The sequence below is a fragment of the Silene latifolia genome, chromosome X (genome assembly GCF_048544455.1).
Source record: "Silene latifolia isolate original U9 population chromosome X, ASM4854445v1, whole genome shotgun sequence".
Lineage (NCBI taxonomy): Eukaryota > Viridiplantae > Streptophyta > Magnoliopsida > Caryophyllales > Caryophyllaceae > Silene > Silene latifolia.
In genome coordinates, this window is record NC_133537.1 from 344,097,202 (window position 1) to 344,122,497 (window position 25,296).

The following is a 25,296-nucleotide window of genomic DNA, read 5'->3' on the forward strand; positions in this document are numbered from 1 at the left end:
TACTACTAATAATAATAATAATAATAATTCCCTTCAAAAATAATAATAATAATATTTAATAATAATAATAATAAAGAAATATAACTAAAAACACAAATAAAGATTATAAAATACTTTATTTATATAAGTTAATATTTTCGTACACATTACCTAATACATAAAAATAAAAAGTAAATCACATTACTTTTTTTTTCTTTCTAATCATCTAGTTCCGTATTATCATCTTCCTCGTCACTTTCTTCATCTTTATTTGAGCTCACCCCGTCAAATCCATTGCCTCGCCGAATGTTCTTGACTATGTTATTTCGCACCTTGTACACCTTCCACCTTTTTTTCAATTGACCAAATGACATTTCAACTTTCATTCTCAATGACGAATGTCGGTAATTAAAATGCTCTAACATACCTTCGGGGGATAGGTAAGAATTCGGCTTTAAATAAATGTTTTTTTTTCGAAAAAATTATATAGAATAATCACAAATTGTTAGATAGGACGGTCTCTTAGCATGAGACCAGTCCATTAAATACAAGCCCAAACAAAGACCAAAAAGCTATCACTCTTGCGTAGAAAGAAAAATCAATGTTGCAGTTAGGGGTGCTAACGAGCCGAGCCGAGCCCGAGCTTGGCCTTGCTCGGCTTGTGCTCAAGAACTAAAACTCGAGCTCGAGCCGATCTCGAGCTTACCCGAGCTTGAAAAAAATGTGCTCGTTATAAAGCTTCATGAAATTTTAACGCGAGAGCTCAGCCAAACTCGAGCCCAAATCGAGCCTATATAAAACTGTTTATTTTTTTATTTTTTTCTTTCGATATTTTCAATAACAAGGCTCAAGGGTTATAAGTAAAAATATTTGGCAAATCAGCGTGACATTTGATATGTGTGATACAAAAATATAATTATGATAAAATATTTTTATAAAGTATCAGTAATATCTTATGTAATCAAACAAATTCGAAATTTTTCGAGCTTTTCGAGTCGAGCCAGCCTTTGCTCGGCTTGACTCGTTAAGCTCTCGAGCCGAGTCCGAGCCCGAGCCGAGCTCGTACGAGCCGAGCTTTGACCGAGCTTTGACCGAGCCGATCTCGAGTAGCTCGCGAGCTGTCTCAGCTCATTAACACCCCTAGTTGCAGTTATGCTCGCCAGTTTCTTATTTTCTATCCCTCTAAACAGTAAACAACATAATCAATGCCAAAAATCCCTCGTCGCAAATCTTTTATCACGGCCATGACGATCCTTCTAGGCGTAGCCCTTCCACCGCATATATTCATCTGAAAATTATGAGTTTTTAATTTTAGACAATAGGTTGTCAAACTACCCAGCAAAAATCCTACTTTACACAAATGAGTCAAATTCTTAAAACACCCAGTTAGTAAAGTAAAATTGTTATTCATTAAACTAAAAATCACACTTCAAAAATCAAAGCAGAATTGTAAACTTAAAAACATGCAATAAAGACTTGGTTTTCAAATTAAAATTGCAAGTTTTGAAGTTAAAATTATAACCAAACAATAAGACTTAATTTTCAAATTAAAATTCAAGTTTTGAAGTTAAAATTAAAACCACACAAGACTTAGTTCTCAAATTAAAATTGCAAGTTTTGAAGTTAAAACTACTATTATACCAAGTCTTGTAGCCAGTAAAATAAAAACATTGGTTGAGAATAAAAATCTCATATAGATGATGAATATAAGAGTTTTAATTTGAGAGCCATAAGTCTAGCTTAAAAACTAAGAAGTTCTATACATTTAAAAACATAGTTTCGGGTTAAAATCACCATTTGTCAAAATATAAATCTGAATTTTCATCTTAAATCTGCTACATCTACGATGTTATTCCAAACCTGATAGTTGGCGATGTCGTTGTAATTACCGGCGCCTCTTTATTGTGCTTATTGATTGGTGGAAGGAGGGATGATTGGGCGGGAGTCTAGTGTGTTTGTTGTAATCACTCGCGCCTCAAAGATGGTCGGATCTGTGTTAGCAGAGGTGGTGTTAGCAGCGATTGCAGAGGTGGCGGTGGTTGTAGAGGTGCTGGTGACGGTGACATGCAACGGGCTCGAGGAAAAGGAGGCATGGACTTATGGTGCTGGTGGTTTAGTTATGACAAATGAGGAGTTATTAGGTTTTCACCTTATTTTAGATGAGAATTTTTGGGTCAAATCTCTTATTGGGTCCGTCCTATGCTATAGGACGGTCCTATAGGAGAGTTACTGTAGAATAATAATTAATCTCGGATTGTTTATACAACCGATTTGAACGAAAATTGTATCTATTTTTTAAAACTCGCCAATATTATGAAACTTATTATTCTGCTTAACTTTTCCGAACTTAATTTTCCTTAACTTTTCTCAAACTTAATTTTCTTTGAACTTAATTTTCTTTTGAACTTTTCTGAACTTAATTTTGCCGAACTTAACTTAACTTAATTTTGCTGAACTTTTCTGAACTTAACTTAATTTTCTAAGCTTAACTTATAGAGAGTGACTTTAAGTCCAAAAGAACAGGGCTTAAATCCTTGATAATGTGTGAGTTGGTTGGGAAAGTGAAAATGCGGGATAGGGCGGGCAGGCATCCTTATGCTTCGGCGGTGTAGGAGATCTTAATTGCCGACATTGTCAACTAGTAATTAAGAATTATATTTGCACCAAAAAAACAGTTGAGAATTATATAAGATCCCCCTATTCCCTACTACGTCAATAATCCAATGGCCTAAACCCAACTTAATAACATTTTAATATAATCTCTTTTGAAAGGTCCTATTTGAGACATGATGTATTTATGATTTAATTCTAGCCATTAAATTAAAATATTAGTCAAGAATAGTTCGTTGATGATTCGTAGCGTGTTCTTTCAAATGGAGCAAGTGATTTGTGAACGATTTTTAGAACCAATTAGAGATAAATTTTAACTCAATTAAACAAAGGATCCCCTCAAAAGTTACATGAAGATAGCGATAATAGAACGAACCGAATTGTCAGATCATGTTTTGAGATCCCTAATTTATAAGAAAAATAGTTTTCTTTGATTTCTATTAGATTGGTTTTCGATTATTCATATATTTGTAAATGTCGTATGACGTATTAATGAAATGCTTTTTTCTTTCAAAAAAAAAAAAAAAAAAAACATTAGTCATCATATACATGTCCCCAACTATTGCATTTAGCTGCCAAAGTTACATATATGAGGGTAAAAGCTTTTATCTCTTAGATTATAAGGAAATGATTCCCTAGCCAGTCCTTAACAGAAGTGAGCATCGGTATATCATTCCCGATGAGCTATATGTCATCCACATATAAAATTAGGAAAGCAACCGTACTCCCACTAAACTGCATATATAAACACGGTTCCTCAACACTCGAGTAAAATCGTATTGTTTAATGACATGATCGAAGCGATGATTCCAACTATAGTAGTTCGATTTCTGTCTCTTGCAAATAAAAAAGTCAAACTTACGAGAGTTCTATCCATTAAGTTGTCTTCAACACCTCAAAGGAGATTGACCTAACTGCCGTAGAGGATATTCCTGATCAATACCAAATAAAACTATTGCAATCCGTCCAAAACGATCTTCAAACCTAAAAAAATATACTCCATCTGTCTCATTCATTTGTTTTCTTTCTACATTATGAAGGGTTTTTATGGGTAATTTGATCGAGGAGAGTTTCTCTGAATTCTCTCCATTTCCTAAAAAGAAATGGAGAGGTCATTTCCTTTCGGTAGTCCAGATCGTATTCTGGTATCATTGAACGGCTCAAAATTTATGGGTAAAAATAAAGGGATAATGGGGTTTGGTTGGAAAAATATTATTAAATGAGTTTAAGAGAGGAAATGGAGAGAAAGAAATGGAGATGATCCATTTTCAATTTGATCATACACATTCATTAAGGTTTACTTATCCCCTTTTCTTAGTCTTTGTACTAAATCAAAGGTAACAAATGACCGAAACGGAGAAAATATCAACTAAGAATTCCCCACAAATAGGATTATACATCCACTTGTACCATAAACATTGTAGAACCAAGATATAAGAATCCGAGCTTATATGTATTTTTTCTGAGCTTATATGTATTTTTTCGGAGCTAATTCAAAGTCATGTTTTTAAGGTGTAAATGGATGAGTTCAATATTTTCTAATAAAGCTCATATTCTTTAACATAAAGCTCGAATACTTTATCACAAAGCTCAAATTATACACCGTACAACATATATAACTGGTTGTATTATTCATGAATTGAGAATTCCCATTTCTCTTAGTCTTTTAATATTGGATAAGTACAATTTTACGTAGTTGCTCATTCATGTACGAGTTTTACTCATTCATGGACATTTTGCCATAACTTTTCCATACTTTGTCCTTTTTCCTAAAAAAGAAAAAAAAAATCTCCTTCACTATTCTTCTCAAAGCTAATCAAATTCACAAAAAAATGATTGATTATAGATCTTAACTCTTGTTCAAATAATGATTCATAGCTTTATTGATTACAAACTAACTGTTTGGAACTAAACTAAGTAGGTTAAATTAAATTAGGGTTGATTAAATTAGGGATCATGAAAATTAGGGTTTATGAGGAAGGGATGGTTGGGGTGTGCAAGGAGGCGTGTTGGTGGTCGTCGGGCCTGTCGGTGGCTGTGGCGGCGCGTGAGAGGGATGAGGTTGGTGTGGGGGGGCTAATCTGGGCAGGTGGGAAACGACAGATCAGGTCCGGCCGGACGGTCTGGTCGGCGACTGCGTCAGATGTTGATGGTGGGGTGGGAGATGGTGGGAGACGGTGGTCTGAGCGGGTGGTTTGGTGGTGGCAGCAAAGGTTGTGATTGGGTGGTAGAAATTAAATAAGAGGAAAATAGAGAAACATGGATGATAAAATGGGAGGGGTAAAACAGTCATTTATGTCCATGATTAAGTAAATCATGTCCATGAATGAGCACCATGAACGATAAAACTCAAATTCGATATGATCCGACCCGTAGCTTGTCTTATGCGTCTATAAGGCTCATGGGCACGATTGCATGAAGACCCATCGATCACCCATTCACTCATTAAGAATTCCCATTTCTCTCCACGTGCTCCCTTTATTGTACCTCTCCCCTTCTCTACTCTATTTATAGCATCACAATTCACAAAACTCAATAAATCATAACCCAATCTTAAAACTACGTATAAAATTCAACTAATTACCAAATTAATTATATTCTCAAATTTCACAAAAAAAAAAAAAAATCAAAAATCAAAAATAGAAACTTTGAAAATATGGAAAAATACGAGGAAGTGAAACAATTAGGAGCAGGAAATTTTGGAGTTGCAAGACTTATGCGTCTTAAACCTACTAATGAACTCGTTGCGATCAAGTATATCGAACGTGGTCACCGGGTTCGTATCGCTTTTCTTTTATTTACTTTTATTATTTTCTTTTCTTTTAATTTCAATTAATTCTCGATGCAGTTTTCATTATTATATTAAATTTACGATGTATGTACTTGTGGTTTTATGTTTAGATTGATGAGAATGTGGCTAGGGAGATCATTAATCATCGGTCGCTACGTCACCCTAATATTATTCGATTTAAGGAGGTAATTAGTCTCATTCTTGAGACAAGACGTCTGGTTAAGTTAAAACAATCTCGTAAATTGTTTAATACTCCGTATCAAGCTAATTATGTTTTATTTTTATAATTAAAAAATAATAGGTGGTTTTGACGCCGACCCATTTGGGTATTGTGATGGAATATGCAGCTGGTGGTGAGCTTTTTGAACGTATTTGCACCGCCGGTCGTTTTAGCGAAGATGAGGTTTTTCTTTTTCTTTTTCTCTTTTTTTTTTTTTTTTTTTTTTTTAAATTTACTTGTGAGGTGATATGGCATAATCCTTTTAATTACTTTGCACGGTAATATTATTTAAATCAGTTGTAAATGCCGTCATAACCCGTAAACCAAATACGGAGTAAATAAGAATCTTATCTTTATTAATTCAGAAGACAATACTCAATCCAGGGCGTGCCACGTCATTAATTCAGTTTTTTTTTTCTGAAATTCATGTTATGGTGGGACCCGTTAGTGTGCAATGCATTTATTTCTTCAGAATTCCGGCTATACAAACATGCGGCAAATTCCGTCTTAGAACAAATTCTATGAAATAATACTAAAAAATAATTTTATACATTCCGAATAAGTACAATAGAAATGCAAAAAAAAAAAAAAAAAAATACATCCAAAAACATTAGTACCGACCCAAATACATATCCGTGCAATTTTGCACGGGTTTAAAACTAGTTTGTGTTTACATTAAAGGTTAATGTCAGCTAGTTCATCGAGTAAAGTCACAAGAGATGATATTTTATGACTTGGGTTTAAATCTCGACAAGTCGGCAACTAACATCAAATTTGACTTTGTGAGTAATAAGTTTTTTGGTTTAAACCATCCGGTAATCCGAACCACATTGGACCGACTAATCCGGATTTCGGGGCGTGTCCAAGGATTACGGTATTTAAACCCCTCCCAATCGCAGTTGTGGGGGATCAATCCGCAGACCTCCCTACCAAGCAGCCCCATGCTACCACTGCGCCAAGTCGCCAACCAACGATTGGTTTTGTGGGTAATAAGTTGATAATATTATAACGCAATTTATTTCCGCAGTACCATTTTTACTCATCATAGTACTTTTTACACTAAACTTTCCATTTGTCTACCCTTGACTACAAAATTTCAACCCTAATTCTCTCTACCTTCTCTCTATTGTTAAAACATTTAACCTTCTTTATCCTCCTTAAAATTCTTCGATATGAATGATTATTCGAGTGACGATTAGGCATATGATTCTCCAATTCGATTCCTCGGCGCAGATCGAACGACAACGATTGGCCGACGAGTAATCTTGTACTAGTTACCAACACAGTTACAGGAAGTAGACCGAAACAATCAAAAAAAAGTGTGCTGTTAGCAAAAACCTAACATTGAATGAAGGAATATGATTGGCTAACCTCCTTCTCAGTCGCCATTTGAAAACCAACTTTGATTGTTTCATGTTTAAGATTCACAGTAGTACGTAACAATGATGTCTGTTTTCCCTTTTTTTCTTAATTCATTGTAGTACATAAAAATAATTATTTATGTTTATCAAAATAATTATTTATCCGTACATGATTAACATAACATTAACTTTTAACATATATCCCCACAATCGACAGTCGGTAGTTAGTCGCCCGGCGATCCACCCTATTGTTTTGTTCATTAACAATAGATGGATGAAATTAGAGGATTATGAGTAAGTGAAATTAGAGAGAATAGGTTATAGAGAAATTAAAGAGGGAAAATGGGAGGAAGGGGAAATGAGAGGGTTATAATTGTCAATAGTGTACTGAGATGAGCAAAATGTGTACTGCGAAAATCAGCACCCTATTATAATACCCTAGCTAGCATCTAAGATATTTAGGAACTTAAAATAGTGTTATTGCCATTTCCTTCTTTTATTTATTTCTAACCACTTTCCATTTTGAACCGATTTTATTAGATTTTTGATCAAGTTGAACGTATGAATAGACCGTAGTGCTCTTGGAATGCGACATAACGAATTTGGAAATACTCTTGACAAGGATAGTTTGAAAAATTGTGAAAAACGGCATTAGATCGTATTCTGACCCTAATCCAATCGGTATAACTCAACTTGCCTGACCCGTATAACAAGTCTACCTTTTAGTCGGGTCAAGTGGTGTGAGGGAAGGGTAGTTTAATTTAGAAATTTAAGCTCAAAAGCAAGGACAAGTTGACATTAATATCTTTGTTATTTATTCTACGAGCACTTAGGTCAACTGATAAGGTTAATCGGAAATAAAGTACACGAAATAGTTAATGATTAAGCAAAACCTATATTTATGATCGTTTTAAGAATGTCAATTGTCACATATATATAATGGTGACGAGATTAGTGATCACAGTGGCGTAGCTAGACAATTTGATACGTAAACTTAAGTCGGGTTTCATACTGCTTTTATTTTAATGTTTTCAGGCTAGATATTTCTTCCAGCAGCTCATCTCAGGTGTTAATTACTGTCACAACATGGTAAAATGCTGCACCCTCTAAAAAAACTTTAAATTATTTTGTTAATGTATGAGTAGAGCTAAGTAATTAATAGCGTTACAGTATGAGACCGTCTCATTACTGATACTATATTGTTGTATATTTGTAATTGCAGCAAATATGTCATAGAGATTTAAAATTAGAGAACACATTGTTGGATGGAAGCCCTGCACCTCGTTTAAAGATTTGTGATTTTGGTTATTCCAAGGTTTGTCAATTTGCAAATTTAAGTTTTCCATGTACTTTAATTTTAGCAACATTTATGGGGTGTCATACTGTCATGTGAATGTTGATGAAGCATGTGCTTGTTTGACTCTAATGTTCATATTTTATGAGCACAAATCTTGTTTAAGACGGACAGATAAATCCGTCTTAAATAATTAAATGGGCAAAAGCAGAATGCTTAGGGAATGATAAACTGATATTTCATCCACCTATAAGGCAAAGATAGTTATTTTAAGGGAGACTAATGATTTGTTTATTGTAAATCTTTGAACATGTAGTCCTCACTTCTCCATTCAAGGCCTAAATCGACGGTGGGTACTCCGGCTTACATTGCCCCGGAAGTTCTTTCGAGACGAGAATATGATGGCAAGGTGAGTATTTATAATCTACTACGTATCACGTTTTTATGATTCTAGGAAAATGAGATGCCGTCACTGTTTTTAATATACCATGTTTTGTTGTCTTAGACGCAAATAATGTGAAAGGGTAGTATCGTAACTGAGTCTCATTTGGTGTCGACCGATCATTTTCTTTGACTCAAGTGTTTGTTTTACCCACCTTGGAAAAGCCCTCATTTTAGATGTCAGAGTACATGATAGAGCTTTTTTTGGTGGGTACCAATGATAAAGACCTTACACTTGGTAACATTAGTCAAAAAAATTTGTATATATGTGAGGAAAAATCTCTTTCTAAGATACTACTAGTATACATATTAGACATGACATAAAGCTCATGACTTTAGGGTGTCTATTGATAAGTTCATGTACTCATGTTCCGGTCTTAAATAGCAGTAGATAACTATTGATCGGGACAAAGGAAGTACAGTCGATAAATAGTACTCCGTGGTACACTCGATAAATGGTTGGTTGATGAATGCCTTACCTTGTCTAATAGGAGTACTTCCCAATTTCCCATGTGAGCACATGTTGTTAATTTCTAGTTAAGCTACTTCTAAGCTGATTAGTCCATGTTATAAATTTATTAGGATCATTAATTATCGCACGTCGATGCAAGTTTAAGCTTAATTGGTGCATGTATATTGATAAATGATTAAGAATATGTAGTTTCTTCAAGCTCACTTCTTACAAATATCCGCCCCTGTTATTGTGTTATCCAGAGGTTGGTGCATTTTTTATATAATACTCTAAGGCCTAATACAGAATGACCTAATAAAGCCTAAAACAGACCTAGCCCAATAACAGATACGGACGTGCATTTTTTATATAATACTCTCTAAGACCTAATACAGAATGACCTAATAAAGCCCAAAACAGACCTAGCCCAATAACAGATACGGGCGCGCAGTCTTTCGAAGCGGCGACTAACAGAATCAAGGCACAAACCCCCAGGATTGCAGGGTAACAAATTGTATTATTCCCATTAGATTGTCAAACCTCTTAAAGGTTGCAATAATCGAACTCTTTTAGTAAAAAAGTTAGGGTAGTCGATAGAGGCGATAGTGGACACAACCCAGGCCGGTGTGCTAATTACTAAAGGGTGGCCGGCAAAATAAACCTAAACCAAGTGAACTTATCTATGGGTATTCTCTTTCGGTTTGTCGGATTCTGAAGACGAGTGTCTCACCTAAAAGTGAGAAGATGATGACAATTTGAACAGTTTTCCACTAAAAAAAGTTTATGTTAGTATGATTTGCAAAAGCATATCATTTACAGGAAGGCACTTAAGTGGAGTTTGATTATTGTTTTGGACAATATTATTTAATGGAAAGGTGTATGTATGTGGAAGTGTATGTGCCATTTGCTCAACCTTAGGTTTGCTTAAAGCAGGATATGGTTAGGTTTAGCTTCTTTTGCTGGTATGCATTACTAATAAGTTAGAATTCCCGAAAAGGTCTTAGCCTAGTGATTTAGACGGAGGTATCCCGGTCAATGGGTCCAGGTTCGAATTTCTCCTTTTCTGTAATGACTGCCCTTGTGGCTCATTTGACAAAAAAAGTTGTTCACTTTATTTTATACCGAAAACAAGGGAACCTTAACATAATAACCGAGTGACAGTCACGTACTTATATCTGTCTTAGTAATTCAGATACAACGGTTGCTAATCTAGTTCATGATATTCAGTTGGCAGATGTATGGTCTTGTGGAGTGACCCTTTACGTGATGTTGGTCGGAGCATATCCCTTTGAAGACCCTAAGGATCCGAAGAACTTCAGAAAGACTATTACTGTAATTAATCGCTCTACTTCTTAACAATCACTCGTATATTAGCTTGCCAATTGACGATTTCACTTGTGCATTTAACTCTGTTACTGAACTGATCGATGATCTACTGTATGTGCAGAGAATTATGGCTGTTCAATACAAAATTCCGGAATATGTTCACATATCAAAAGATTGCAAAGATTTGCTCTCTCGGATTTTTACTACCAGCCCTTCAAGAGTATGTCTCTATATATCTCCATATGTACTTATGGTCCCGGTATCTATGTAGATTTGATGAATATACGTTCTGCAGTATGTTTATCATCGGAGATTTGATGAATCCGCTTTACTACTCGTTTTTTAGTTTTCCGTGTATTTAGTTTGTCTGAAGGTCGACCAAAAAACACGACTCCCTTTGCCCCAATGAATAGTTTACGTTTGCTGCAAAATATAGCAAACGTAAACTATTGACTGAAACGAAGAGAGTAATAGCAACTATGAGTATTTGATGACGATGTTTTCATTTCAAAATCTCCGTTTTTGTAGAGAATAAGCCTAAGGGAAATAAAAAACCACCCATGGTTCTTAAAGAACCTCCCGAAGGTGCTGACAGAACCAGCACAAGCCATGTACTACCAACGAGACAACCCAACCGCCTTTGCTAACTTGCAAACGGCCGAAGAAATCATGAAGATTGTCAATGAAGCCAGGAATCCACCTCCAGTGTCAAGACCCGTACCAGGATGGGACGGCGAGAATGAAGAAGGCGATAATGAGGGTGCAGAAGGAGCAGAAGAGGAGGAGGATGATGAGGACGAGTATGACAAGACTGTTAAACAAGTTCATGCAAGCGGAGAATTCGTACTTAGTTAATTAAAGCTTCATGTTATACATGATTGTTAGACTGTATGTCTGTATCTTTGTACAAGTATGTATAAGCTCTATGGAACATTAAACCAAGCTTCCTTTATGTATTTCGCAAGCACCGTCCCTTTGTATCATTATTTAAACTGGTCGTGAGAATTAGTGTATTTAATTTCATGTAATGTTACCGATGACACCTAGTATGCTTCGCATTATTAGGTGTTTTGGGAAGTTTGTTTTATTTGAATTTTGAGGTTTTGTAACGAAATAACGCAGATGATTAATCCCAAGATTGACATATGAGTTCCTTTTATACCGTAATATCCTCTAACAGTTTGTCAGAGAACCATTAATTCATTATAGTCTCCTATTTTTCGGCTCGAAAAATAGGTTTTCAAAAGTCTTGTATTTACGGTCTGTGTCCTATATTTTGAGTTATTAGCATAGGCCAATGCTTGCAATTTCAAGGAAGAATTTTACTTTTGTGTTTGAGGGAGATTTGTTAATGAATCGTCCCGTCTATTAAACCCGAAAAACGCCATAGCAATATTGGGGTAGGTATGTAATGGGTCCGGGTTTAGGTTCTACAGGGTTTGGCCCAAATTCTAATTTCAATAGATGAGACAACCAGCCTAATTAAGTGTACAGTATCAAAATTAGGCCCAATTCTCAATTGCAGTATAAGACTGTTTTATTCTAGAAAGTATAATTTGTGAAATTTATGATCCCAAGTGGAAGTGACAGTGTGCCACGCGTGACTGACTGCATCACTAAACTAAACGATAAACATCAGAATTCAGAATCAAACCACAGGTTTTGTCATTTGCGTCTACTGGCTCGTGATCACGTGCACTATAACCTTTACTGTCCAGTGGTCACCAACTTTGTTCCCAACCATACAAAAAATAAATAATAAAAATAAAAAGTAATAAAAATTTGAATTACCACCCTTTATTATTACACAAATTCTATTATAGACGGGCACTATCCGTCTATACGTATAGAGGGATATCATTTCTCCTCACAAAATACCCATTTGTTATAAAGTGGGAAGCACATGGGGTGTCCCACCTTGTCCCCCTACCCATTTTATTAGAGGTCTTTACCCGTCTGTTCGCCCCACCTGTCTATACCAAGACCTATTGTTATTATTAAAGTGATTACTCCTACCTATCCTCTAAGATTTATCATATTTCCTAAAACGACAAATTCACTAAAATCTTTTACTTTCCTTATTTGTCTATTATTTGTTGTTATAAGGACATTAACAATAGACAAACTTCTAAGAGGTTTGTTCCAGTCACATAAGCTAATATAGAAACTAATTTACCTACAAATCTCATAGCAACAACAAATAAACCTCTTCAAGGTTTATATCATGACCCACTATACTTTTTCTCTTCTCACATTCTCTCTCCACAAACCTGGTTACTAATTTGTAACCCTCTCATCCATGAACCTCAACACTCATCACCAACAATAGAAGGTTTGTTGACAAACCTCTAAAATGATGGACATGTCATTCTACAAACCTCTTAATGAACCTCTATTGCTAATATCCTAATAACTCATAAGTCATAAACTTATAACCCCACATTATCTCTCTTACTTTCATTTACATCCACATATCATCATTCCACTAAATTCTACCCAAAAACAAATGTGGAATAACGTAGTAAATAGGAGGGAGTATTTTATTTATAAATTTTTATCACTATATTTAAATAATTACTTTTTATTTACCTTTACTGTCCAGTGTTCACCAATTGGGTTATTTTTTTCCATTTTGAGTTATGACCGTTTGAGGTGAGAATTTGTGAAAATAAATTACCAATCCTTTGGTAGTACAAGATTACAACTTTAAGGTCATATTCTTTTGAACTTAAAGTCACTTAATTTAAGTTCACTTCAGATCCTATAAGTTCAGTTCAGTTCAAATCATATATTCATATTCTATAAGTTCAGTTCAGTTCAGATCCTATAAGTTCAGTTCAGATCCTATAAATTCAGTTCAGAAAAGTTATATACGAAGTATTATTTTTAAAAACCGATGCAAAAATATTTGACATTAATTATTCGATACATATATACATTATTAGCTTTAAAACAAAATTATCACTCCTCTCATTATTTTTTATCGTAATGTAATCGTAGTATAATGTATGAACAAACCAATGTATATAAAGCGGAAAAATATTATTATATTACCTTGTGTTTTAAACTATAATTTCTTATCAATGTTCTCTCTTGACTGCCCACTAACATCTTGTAAATAACAAGTGGACCAAATTAAGTAGAATAATTAAATTGCTTATTAAATTCATTCTTAAAATAAAAAGTACAACAATTGAGTAATACACCTCAAAATATAAATGACAATAAATGACGGGACAATTGAGTAGTTTGTAAGATCACATGACCTACTTGAAAGTTGAAACAAAGTGGCTTGGCTATACTGTACACATTATTACTGCACTATGCCATTAATCCATTACTCCCTCCATTCAACTCCACACTACACTTATGCTTTTTGCACGGGTATTAAGAAACGGATTAAAAAAACGTTTAAAAGTACATAGGGAAAAGATTGGTGGGGTTAAAAATGTTAAAAAAATATAAATGTGGGGTTTTATGGTGGAATAGAGTGGGCCAACAATGACATTTGATGTAAATAAGTTGTTGGAATTAGGATAAAATTGTCTTTTTCATTTCCTTTTTAGGAAAGGTGTAGTGTGGAGTTGAATGGATGAAAAGGCTATATGTGTAGTGTGGAGTTGAATGGAGGGAGTATGAATTATGCAGTATGCAAAGATTGCACACCATACGTCCATTATGAAGAGGTGTGGTGTGCATGTGACATAACTTTACTAAAGTTCTATTCTTTTGGTTAAAAAACAATTGTTCGAAATAAAGTTGCATGTCAACTTTTCTTACCTAAAATGAAGTTAATCAAAATCTCAATTTTCATTTCGTATCTCTTAATAACTTAATAGAAAACTGTCTCTTTCAAGTTTTTATATAATGAGTAATTAATTGTAGCACACTAACACTTTACATGGGATAACCACTCTAGACACACATGCGTCCTTCGACTCAGTCAGTTATTTATCTTTTTGATTATTCATGAGATATATTCTAATCAAATATAAATATATGAATGAAACCAACACGGTATTATACAGATTTTTTTTTTTAAAAAATAAAGTATCATGTATCCTCGAACTCTTTATAAAGAGCGGACATGTATACGTACACTACACAACCAATATAGTTTTTTCTCAAGTATTTTATTTGTGAGTTTGGAATATCAAAGCGTTTGGGAGAAGTGCTAGGCTTAACCATGGACAAGAAATTCTTTGGGCTTTGCATTTTGTTCCTCGTTCTCTTTGCCTCCCGTAAGTCCCCATGCATCCTTCTTTTAACACGTTTACGTATCATACATACTCTGTATTCAAATTCTTATTTAAAACCACGTATTTAAATTCTTATTTAAAACCGTTATAAGGTAATATTACACTCACAATCATGCATGCATTGTACATGGACCAAATTAGCAACGACAAATAGTCAAATATGAATCTTTTAATTAAAATTCCCGGTTGTTTTTCTAATTATTCCCTACATACGAAATATGATTTGTTTATCTTTAACTAACTTATTTCATATATATAGATAATTAAAAAGATAAATAAATAAATGAGACAAAGGATAGGTGTTTGGCTCACCATGTAGGGATAATTAACTCTAACTAGGAATTCTGATTTCGCCACTAAACCATGCATAGAGTTTAAATAACAAATTTAAAGAGTGAATGTAATGTGTATATGCAGAGGGAGTGAAGCCAGCAGAGGGAAGGATGTGCCAGTCACTCAGCCACTACTTCAAAGGACCCTGTGGCCGCAACCATAACTGTTCCTATGTTTGCCGCAATGAAGGCTTCTCAGGTGGACGTTGCCGCGGTTTCCGCCGTCGTTGCTTCTGCACTAAGCTTTGCTAGTAGTATCCCCGGCCCCTTATAACTATTGTCAACAACTCATGTTATCTGTTGCTTTAATTTTCTAACTGTCAAGGCCTCAAGGGTCACAACAATGTTCGTTCCCTTGGTAGTTTTTTAATTCTTGTTGAATGTGTGATGAATCTTTGTCATTTCCTTAATCGTCGAATTGTCATTTCGAGTGACCCTATTTACAATAGGCGAGTAGCTATTCAAATACTTATAGATTTGCAATTATATTCATCAAATGAACTTATGAATTTGCGACTATAGGTAGATTAGGTGAATCACAACGTCATGACTTTAACATGTACGACTTAACACCCAAATTAATTGGTTATTATTAGATCAAAACTTCTTAAACTTATGAAGTGAGTAGTGACTAGGGATGGCAATGGACCGTATCTGGGTAGGGTCCGATAGGATCCAGATCCATATCCGCCACACCAACGTTAGATCCATATCCGACCCATATCCGGCGGATCCAAATTTTCCAGATCCATATCCAGATCCATTTTCAAATAACTGAATCCATATCCAACCCATATCCACGGGGTCCGAAAAATTAGGATCCATATCCTATCCATCAGGGTCCGGATCCGCGGATTTGGATAGGGTCCAGGATCCGTTGCCATCTCTAGTAGTGACCTATCTCTTTACTTTGATGGGTGCGAGTTGCGATCCATGTCTATGCCTGATTCGTCGAAATTAACTCCTTCGTACGAAATCCGAGTTCAGACTTAAATCGATAACAAGCTAATAAAAGTTAAAAAATTTACCGTAAGAGACTAACATTTTTAAACACGGTTGGTCTCCACTTCAGAAAGACAATTTTGTTTTGTCACAAATTAAAAATAGGTTTAGCCGTTTAGGTACCACCACAAAAATGATAAAGAGTAGTAGAAACGTATTGTATTTAATGGCGGAGTCAGGATTTAAATTTGGGCGAAAATAATTAGGGGAACGAATGGGTAAATATGTAAGGCGCACTCGAAAAAAAGGGTAAATTCGAAAAATATAATTAAAAGGAAAATGAGATAGCGACACCCGTGTCACTACCTTTCAGTAACACCCATGGCATTTTGGTAAATTTACCATCAAATTTCAGTCTCTTCTCAAATTTTTCAGATTCAAATCACTTCATTAAAAAAGGGTATTATTGGAAATCCATTATTTAGTTTTGGAGAATTCAAAGGCAACAAATAAATCAAAAGATCTCTACTTTAATTTCTGGTTTGCAATTTTCATTAATCTTCATTAACTAGGGTATGATCTTGTCATTCATGTAGATGAACATAAATTGTTTTGTTATCAATATTTTGGTTTTTGTTCAACCAATTAAGCGAACACGCTCTCGATCGTTAGCCGCTAGGTATGTAAAATATTACGGACTTACGGTACAATCTTTGAAGCATTAGTTCATTGTTTACCACCAATAATCACCATAATCATATACTCCGTATGTATTTTCTTTCATCATCATGAGTTTATGGGTGATGGTTTAATGTGCATTGAGGTTTGTTAATCTAAATCGATTAGAGAATTAAAGGATTTCCCCATTTCATTTCAAATCTTTTGACATTTTTACCCTTGTGATTTTGACGGTAAAATCAAATGCTTAGCTTCATATCAATTATTTTTTAAATTTTTAATTAGGGAGTTACTCAAACTCAATAACAGCCGGTGTCGCTCTAGCACTTCCCTAATTAAAAACTTCGAAAAATTCAACCATCAAGGGACGACCGCCCCTACCAACCCCCTAACTCCACCACTGAGTCTACTTGATGAGCACCCCTAGAGACTATTATGTTTCTACTAATATCTAAACAACTTATCTTATTATCATACGGAGTAATATCTCTCTAGTCTCTATACAACTCGATTTAATTTTAAAACCGACATCCGTCTTAAATAATACTCCCTCCAATTCACCATATTCTTCCCTATTTCCTAAAACGGTTATTCAGGTTTTCTTCCCCTTTCTATTTTTGGTAACTTTTTACTCTTATTTTATTCATACATCTCTCCTATTACCCCACCACTCAACTCTTTTAATCCTATTTTATTCCTTACTTTAATATTTGTGGCCCACAATTCATTATTTAACTCTTAATTATTCACCCCTTTCTCCTATCACCAAACCTCACCCAACTTTTTATCAATATAATACTCCATTTCTTAATTCTTGTACTCAAAGTAAAGAGGAAGAAAATAGAGGATTGGAGGGAGTATGAGTAATGTGTGAGATTAGAATAATCCGTGTACTAGGACCGACTATTACCGAATCATAGGGCATATAGGCATAACGCCACAGTTTCACTAACTACGACTCTAAGAGTATTATCGCAACAAGAGCGGCTCTTACTTCATGAAAAAATGGTCGGTGGTGTTGCTTTATTTTAGGTCAGACCACATGAACATCGTACGCTAATTTTTCGCATTTCATACCCTAAGCCTAAGCCCTTAATATAAATGGGTATATATATATCAATTTATGTATAAAACAATTTTAGATATAAACCGTATACCACGCACTAACATCTAAATAAGTCAACATAGAATGAAAATATAGTTGTCGAATGAGTCTAACATCCGAATTGGCTCGAGTCATGCATGCCCCGTGTGTTGTAAACTTGTAATAGGGACATTTCGAATTGATCCAAGTTATTCATATCGGCTCAGTAGGTGTAAGTTTGGGTCATTACTATAAAATGTTCATTTATAATCAATTTTTTATGTCGTTTTGAGTCAATTTCAACCGATCATTTTTAAATTTAACCATTTTCGGATCAAGTCATTATAAATCATGAGTTTTCAAGCTTTGATCACTCTCAAAACAAGCGTCTGAAGCAATAAGATGATATTTTGTAACCATTTTACAGTCAAGTGTAACCATATCAGTGGCGCAGCCAGGAATGTAAGTCAGCGGGGGCGAAACGGTAATATTATAAGAGGGTCTCAAAAAAATTCGAAAATTTTAACTAAAAATTTCGAAATTTTTAAACGTCTGCGGGGGCAACCGCCCCTGCTATCCCCTCCCTGGCTCCACCACTAACCACTATTGAAAAACAAGTTAACATAAGCTGTCCCCTATAACTTGCAAATCCACGCCCTATCAACAACCACCACAAACACACTTATTATCGAAAACCCGACATCAACATACACCGCGTATAAAACTCCTCTTTAACACCACCGCAACCCAACTCAGCCACCACAAATCTAGCCCTCACCGTACCCAGCACCACCAATAAGACACGGCCACCCAATCCTGCCCTAACAACCGCAACAATAGACACCGACGACACAACAATCCAACCCGACAACACTCTCACATCAACCCACGGTTTTAACATCCCCCAGCTCAGCTCAGCCCAGCCACCACTGGTCCACGGTGACTCCAGGGTGGTCCCTCAATCCCCTCGACTCAACAACACCTCCATAGCAACACCAAATACCGGCAGCAACAACAACAAACAATTCCTCCCTTGTTTTCGAATTTCCGGCCACCACCACCACATACTACCACCTATGTCCACCCTAAGCCACCCACCATGGTCGACTACCCTCATAGGTCTCACCCCTAGCCCCTGTCAGGTCTGGGTCATACGAAACAAGTCTGTCTAAAGCTTCAAACCAAAAATAGCCTTCTAAAATACTCCCTCCATTCAATTCCTCATTGCATGTATTCCTTTTCCGTCCATTCAACTTCACATTGCACATTTACTTATTTGGTTGTAATTTTATTACTATAATACTATAATTTCACTATTAAGGTTCACAAATTACACAAATCATAACACTTTCTACCCATTTGTTGTACTTTTAATATTATAATATAGGTTTCGCAAAGTGGAGTTCAACTTGCAATCTCAAAATTAACTTGACAAAGTAGATTTATGTAAAGTGGATCACTTTAATATTTTTATCGGTTCAAGGTACAATTTCCCGAACCAATCCATGGAGTATGTATGTATGTACGTGTTGTAAGACATGCATGTCGGTGAAGTAGCTTTTCTCAACGTGTATGTACATACTGAGATTCTGCCTCACCTTGTCATCATTTGAGTTAAATCTTTGGAACTTGATATTCAAATTTCAAATTACAATTTTTATATATTTCCTACTACTTTCACTTGCCAATATAAATAGAGGTGAATTAATAAGCATATCATCATATTTATCTATATACATTCACTAAGAAATAATCACTATATATACAATGGAGAAAAAATCAATCGTCTTTTTCATGTTGTTGCTAATCTGCTTTGCTTCTCGTAAGTTTCTTTCTCGATCTCATGATGCTCATGCTCATACACATGCATGCATGCATGCATGCATTTGTAGTTCTTTATTAACATAAACGGGTTTTTATTATGTGTGTCCTAAAGATACGCATTAAAAATCAATGTAAAGAAAGTTTCACATGAACATTTCATTAACATAACCATATGGTAAAATTGTTGCTAGTTTTCTCTGCTTCTACCGTTGTACTCCCTCTATCTCGGTGAATAGTTTACATTCCCTTTATTTTATGAGAGGAAAATAAAGTAAATATAAACTATTGATTGTGACGAAGGGAGTAGCTTATAAGCTTTTCTCAATCTCATGCTCATACACATAACACATGCATGGATTGCATGCCTTCCTACTTCCTAGTCCTTAGTTAGGATAACGAGTTTTTCTTACGTGTGTCCTTACGATACACCATTAAAAATCCATGCAATGAACATTTCACACAAAAATATTTTTAATAAAATATGGTAAAAATATTAATCGCCAAAACTTTCACAAAAATATTAATCGTATCCCGTTTTACTGTCATGATGTTTCCGAATTTAATGTCAATAAGTCATTTGTCTCCGTCAATTCGTTTACCTTTTATATTTTTTTTTTCAGTGATATTTAATTAAAGGTAAATAAATGATTGAGACGAGATTCTGATTATAATAATATAACGGATTATTGTTGGATATAATAATGGTAACAGAGATGGTGCAACAAGGTGAAGCAAGAGTATGCCAGACACAGAGTCACCATTTCAGGGGAACCTGTGTGAGGGACCATAATTGTGCCATGGTTTGCCGCACTGAAGGCTACTCTGGTGGCGATTGTGTCGGTTTCCGTCGCCGCTGCTTTTGCACCAGGCGTTGTTGATCAATTTGCTCTTTCCTTTGTATTAGCAAGCGTGTTTCGTTTATTTTCAGTTGTTACGTTGTCGATTTCAGTTCGATTTTAGTTTGGTAATTTGAATTATATGCAATTGTCCCTTTTTTCGTCGTCCGTCGATTAATCTATATTTTCTAGCACGTACGTCCTTATAGTAATAGACGAACATTAATCTGATCACAAAATCTCATTTGAAACCGTCTAAAACTTAAGGCGACTTTATAACATTAAGCTAATTTATGTTTCACACGAGCATCAAAATAAACAACAAACGAATTCTAACAAACGTTGATATTTTCTTTGATTTTTCGATTTCAGTGTTTTAAAATATAACCTTTGCAACAAAGTTACAACTTTGCAAATGTCAAATTGTTAAGCTAATATTGTGCTCTAGGTATGGTTACCATAACTAAAGTTCGATGTGAATTGACAAAAGACGTTAAAAGACCTTAATTTCATCTAAGACCTTAGCTTAGAAAGAAAAAAAAAAAAAAAAAAAAAAAAAAAAGCACCCGGCCGATAGCTTTGACAAGGTATATATCTATGCCATTTTCTTAGGACCATTTCTTGCCTTGTGCACCTTGGCAACGTATTCGAACAAGCTTCCATCGAAACAACGCCTAACCGATTCTTTTGACAAGAACCCTTCATCGTCTTTAGCAATCATGTAAAGAACTCCCCATTCGATCTTACTTGCAGCCCTGAAAATCACACATGTCTATGACATTCGATATACCAATTCACGACGACATTCTATGAATCGTGTCAAAAAAATATGTATGAGACGGTCTTAAGTATCCAACTCGGCAAAAAGCAAAAAAAGAGAAAATGCCAAAGGATCAAATAGCAAGGAACAGATAAATACCATCCGAAAAAATCGAACACATTTCTATTTGCCTGAGTCATCTGCCAGAGTTCTTTAAGCGAGAGCTTATCGGGCTTGGTGTGGCCGTACTTGCTAAATATGTTCTCAATATTTGCTGGAACAAACCTGCAATCCCACTTATGAATCTAATTGGGAATTAAATACTATATCCTCCTGTGTGAGTCGGGAGGAGTGTAGGACGTCCTCCGGGAGGACGGAAGAATTTCTCGATCTAGACATGTATATACAATTACCTTCCCTCGGTGTCATAGGTTGCTGTATCGCTTCCATGCTTAGCCTTGTGTATGTTTTCTATGTAAATCGGGAAGAAAGGTGACGGAAACCATGACTGCAATGTGAATTACATCAAATTAGGTTATTAGTGTTAGAGTATAAAACCGATCTTGGGACTTCTAACCATTAGCTTAAGCTTAAGCTGGTTGAGATGTTTTAGAGTATAAAACCGATCTTGAACCATCAGCTTAAGCTTTTAAGCTTTTGGTTGAGGTCCCAAGATCGGTTTTATACTCTAATAGTTAGGCATATACGTGTGTCAACAGCTACTCGCCACGCAGCTGGCGAGGAAAGGGGAAGGGGCAACTCAAATTCATCAAGGAACTTGGTTCTAGTGTATTAAATTTAAAGTTTTGGGTGCCATCTTCAATTCAATGGATAGTAATTTTGAAATCGTATCAATGCTAGTACTTATATCGAGTAGCAATAATTCACGGTTATCTTAGGAAACACGACATAATTCAAAGTGAGATTTACCGGCAATGTAGGATAACTCATGGTCACATGAACAAGAATCATGAAGATGAAAGAAGCAAAAACATTGAAACCTAGGTTGCGAAATCCTGCAAACATGCATATTATTAATTAATCGCTATTTCTTCCACTCCGTATATTACTATCAGGAAACAATTACTTAGCGCGGTTTATGTATACGATGATACCTTTGAAGGTCTCATAAGGGTAAATAATTCCGTCAGCATTTTGATCGAAGAAGGCAACATGTTGTTGGAGCACGGACATATTGTTATGTTTGTGACTCCATGTCCCATTTACATTATCCGTATCTGGTGCTGCCACTGCTCGAGCTAAGTCTATACATCGCCAGCCATGAAATTTTATATGAAACGGTCTAATAACGTAAATAATGTGAGATCAATCTTTTAAAACTTAAAACAAATAATTAAATAACTTAGAAATACGATCTAGAATTGTTGCCATATACGAGTATAAAACAAATCATACAAAACTAACCGGTGAAATTAATGAGCAATGCTAAGGAATACCCTCTAAGTACTGCCTACGTCCTAGTCATTTGTTTACCTTTCGAATTATGATGATACTACTTGCTCTGCGTTATTCATTTGTTTTTTTTTTTTTGTTTATGACGAGGGGGTGAATCCCCCGGGCCCATGCATTCCGCACCACCACATGGACCATGTAAGTCACCCCATTCGGGGGCTGCAGTAGCCAAGTGATCATCGCCCCAGGTGGTAGTCGAACCCGGGACCTCTCAATTCCTGCATTTCTGCAAGCTTCAAGGTTTAACCCGGCTACCACTGGACTAACACCATTTGGTTAAATTTGTTTAACTTTGATTAATGGATTCACTATACTCGTCCGAAATTAGATTTTAAACTCCCAAGAGTCAAAACCGTCAAAAATCAAACATATGACTACTTGTTTAAAAGACGAGAAACCTAAAAGTGCGTTTGCACATATATCATAGAGACGTGTACCATAAAAAAACCACTCGCGCAAGTCATGCACGTAACTCGCATTTCAAATTGGATTGAACACACGCATTCATTTCTGATTATTGTATATAAGAAGTAATACCGTTATAAGTCATAGAAGTTTTCATGATCATCACTCCACAATTAAAGAACGAATTAGTTACAAAAATATTTCAAACTTTCAGTTATGGTAATATCTCTATCAACCTTACGTAATGAACCCTTATATGGGTCATCCTTTGCCATTCCAAAATCGAAACTCCTTAAGCGTCAAATCTTCTAAATAGTATCTTCAGAGATCGTCTCTTACTAAATTAGTGTAAGATAATACTAATTAATATACCAAAAACCCGGCTCATAAAAGAATTATTAATAACATATGATTAAAAAAATCTTTAACACCTAAACGATAAAATTTTATATAGTCTAATATTCATTCAATTTGTTCACAATTTAAACGTTTTTTCTGTGTTGATCAGGATTATTCCCTATTGACAGTAGGAATCTTTTTCAAGTACTGAAGAAGACTTAAATAGGTAAACCAATTCCAGGTTTAGTTTTTCATTCGCAAGGGGTCATGAATTGAACCCTGACCACTATCTAAGAGATGATCTAACTCATCACACTTAAAATTGACATAATGACATCTAAAATTAACAAAAAAATATACATAAAATTATGAAATGGCAAAAAATAAAAAATAAAGGAGAAAATAATTACAAGGCTTAGGAAGTTTAGACTCCAAATCAGTTTTGATAGGCCTAATTGCTGTAATTGGTGCCTTGGATGCAATTGTTTGCATGGCTTCTTCTGATCTTTGAGGTTCCCCCATCAATTTCTCTACTTTTTCTTGATTTTTGTTCTTCTTTTAATTTCAATTTATATATAAATATATAAATATAAATACTTTCTAAAAATTGAGAGAAAATTAAATACGTGGAAGGTGTACATGCTTAGTGTTTCCTTAATGCATGGAGTATGTGACATGTATACTCTTACTTTTTCTTTGGTGTTTATTTGCCCGAAAAATTATGTTAATCAAGAGTTTTTTTTATTTTTATTTTACCACAAGTTGTATTAAAGAAGTTACCTATTAAAGAAATAAGTTTGCATGATAAGTTGAATTTTCGTGATAAAGAACATTTTTGACTCATATAAGAGGGTGTTGAGTGTGGGACTAATTCAATTTTTTTATTTAGTTAATTGTATGTATGGATATGGGTTATTATAGGTTGGTGTTGTCTAAGAGATTACGCAGATTTTAGAAAATGACTATGACAAATTTTATTAGAAAGTTTAGCATATTTTTTTTTTCTTTTTCAGTATAATGTGAGTATTGTATTAATATCAAGAATCTATATACAACCTAAGTTTAACATATTTTAATTATCATAATTTGTTAAAAGTGTTTGATGATTGACAGGTTAAGATTAATGCATGAATTGTTAATATCTTTGTAAAACGAATAAATATTTTATTTTCTAGAATATGTTAACCAATATAGTTGGGTATGAAGCGTGTTGTATAATACTAACATATTGATTGGTATATTGATGGGTCAAACATGTCAATATATTAACCCCCAATAATGTCGCTTCTATATATGCTTTTTTTATATCAAAAACTGGTATATTGATCGGTCAAATATGTCTAAAGGTTTGAATATTTTAAAAATCCTCCAACACGTCATTTAACAAACACCCCTTGCGTCGTTTATTCTTTTGCTTCACTGCATAAATATTTGTTTCACCCTTGTATGTTTTTACTAATTAAAGCTTTCATTTGTCAAAATAAAACTTAAATAAAGAATCAAAAGTAAGAATAACAATGAATTATGTGTTAAACTGAACCAGAAGTTAAGTCCACACATAAAGGACCATGATAGTATGATCCCGTATTAAATTAGCTGATCTGATAAATTCTTATCTACTCTTAGTGATTATTTTGTATATCGTCTTTATATTAGACTCTTCTAACTAAAGTTATTCTTAAGTTGGTTTATATTCCGTAAGAGATTTAACTCAAACCTAAAACACCAGATATCAAACACTATATTCATAAGAGATAAGACCACAACCAACTTACTAAAAGCGAGTACTTTAAACTTCCAAAAAGAATCAAAAGTCATCACAGCTCGCAAACTGTTATTTCAAAGACAACAAACTCTCTCCTTATCGTAACTCAACCCAACCTAATCCAAT

General features: G+C 34.8%; 3 protein-coding genes across 3 annotated transcripts; 2 read left to right on the forward strand and 1 right to left on the reverse strand.

Moving 5' to 3' along the window:
- Positions 1-5,126: 5,126 nt before the first annotated feature.
- LOC141619723 (serine/threonine-protein kinase SAPK7-like) lies at positions 5,127-11,492 on the forward strand. Its single transcript, XM_074436744.1, has 9 exons — positions 5,127-5,365; positions 5,491-5,565; positions 5,682-5,783; positions 7,997-8,050; positions 8,184-8,276; positions 8,572-8,664; positions 10,375-10,479; positions 10,595-10,693; positions 11,002-11,492. Exons 1-9 carry the CDS (start codon positions 5,246-5,248, stop codon positions 11,326-11,328), a joined length of 1,068 nt encoding a protein of 355 aa, XP_074292845.1. The 5' UTR covers positions 5,127-5,245; the 3' UTR covers positions 11,329-11,492.
- Positions 11,493-14,559: 3,067 nt separating this feature from the next.
- On the forward strand, positions 14,560-15,510 carry LOC141622733 (defensin-like protein 1). Its single transcript, XM_074438731.1, has 2 exons — positions 14,560-14,714; positions 15,150-15,510. The coding sequence occupies exons 1-2, from the start codon at positions 14,660-14,662 to the stop codon at positions 15,314-15,316; spliced, it is 222 nt and encodes a 73-aa protein (XP_074294832.1). The 5' UTR covers positions 14,560-14,659; the 3' UTR covers positions 15,317-15,510.
- A 5,254-nt stretch (positions 15,511-20,764) lies between these two features.
- LOC141622734 (putative peroxygenase 3) lies at positions 20,765-23,960 on the reverse strand. Its single transcript, XM_074438732.1, has 6 exons — positions 23,816-23,960; positions 22,304-22,453; positions 22,119-22,204; positions 21,602-21,696; positions 21,348-21,473; positions 20,765-21,183 (listed from the first exon to the last, which is right to left on the reverse strand). Exons 1-6 carry the CDS (start codon positions 23,925-23,927, stop codon positions 21,024-21,026), a joined length of 729 nt encoding a protein of 242 aa, XP_074294833.1. The 5' UTR covers positions 23,928-23,960; the 3' UTR covers positions 20,765-21,023.
- Between the last annotated feature and the right edge of the window lie 1,336 nt (positions 23,961-25,296).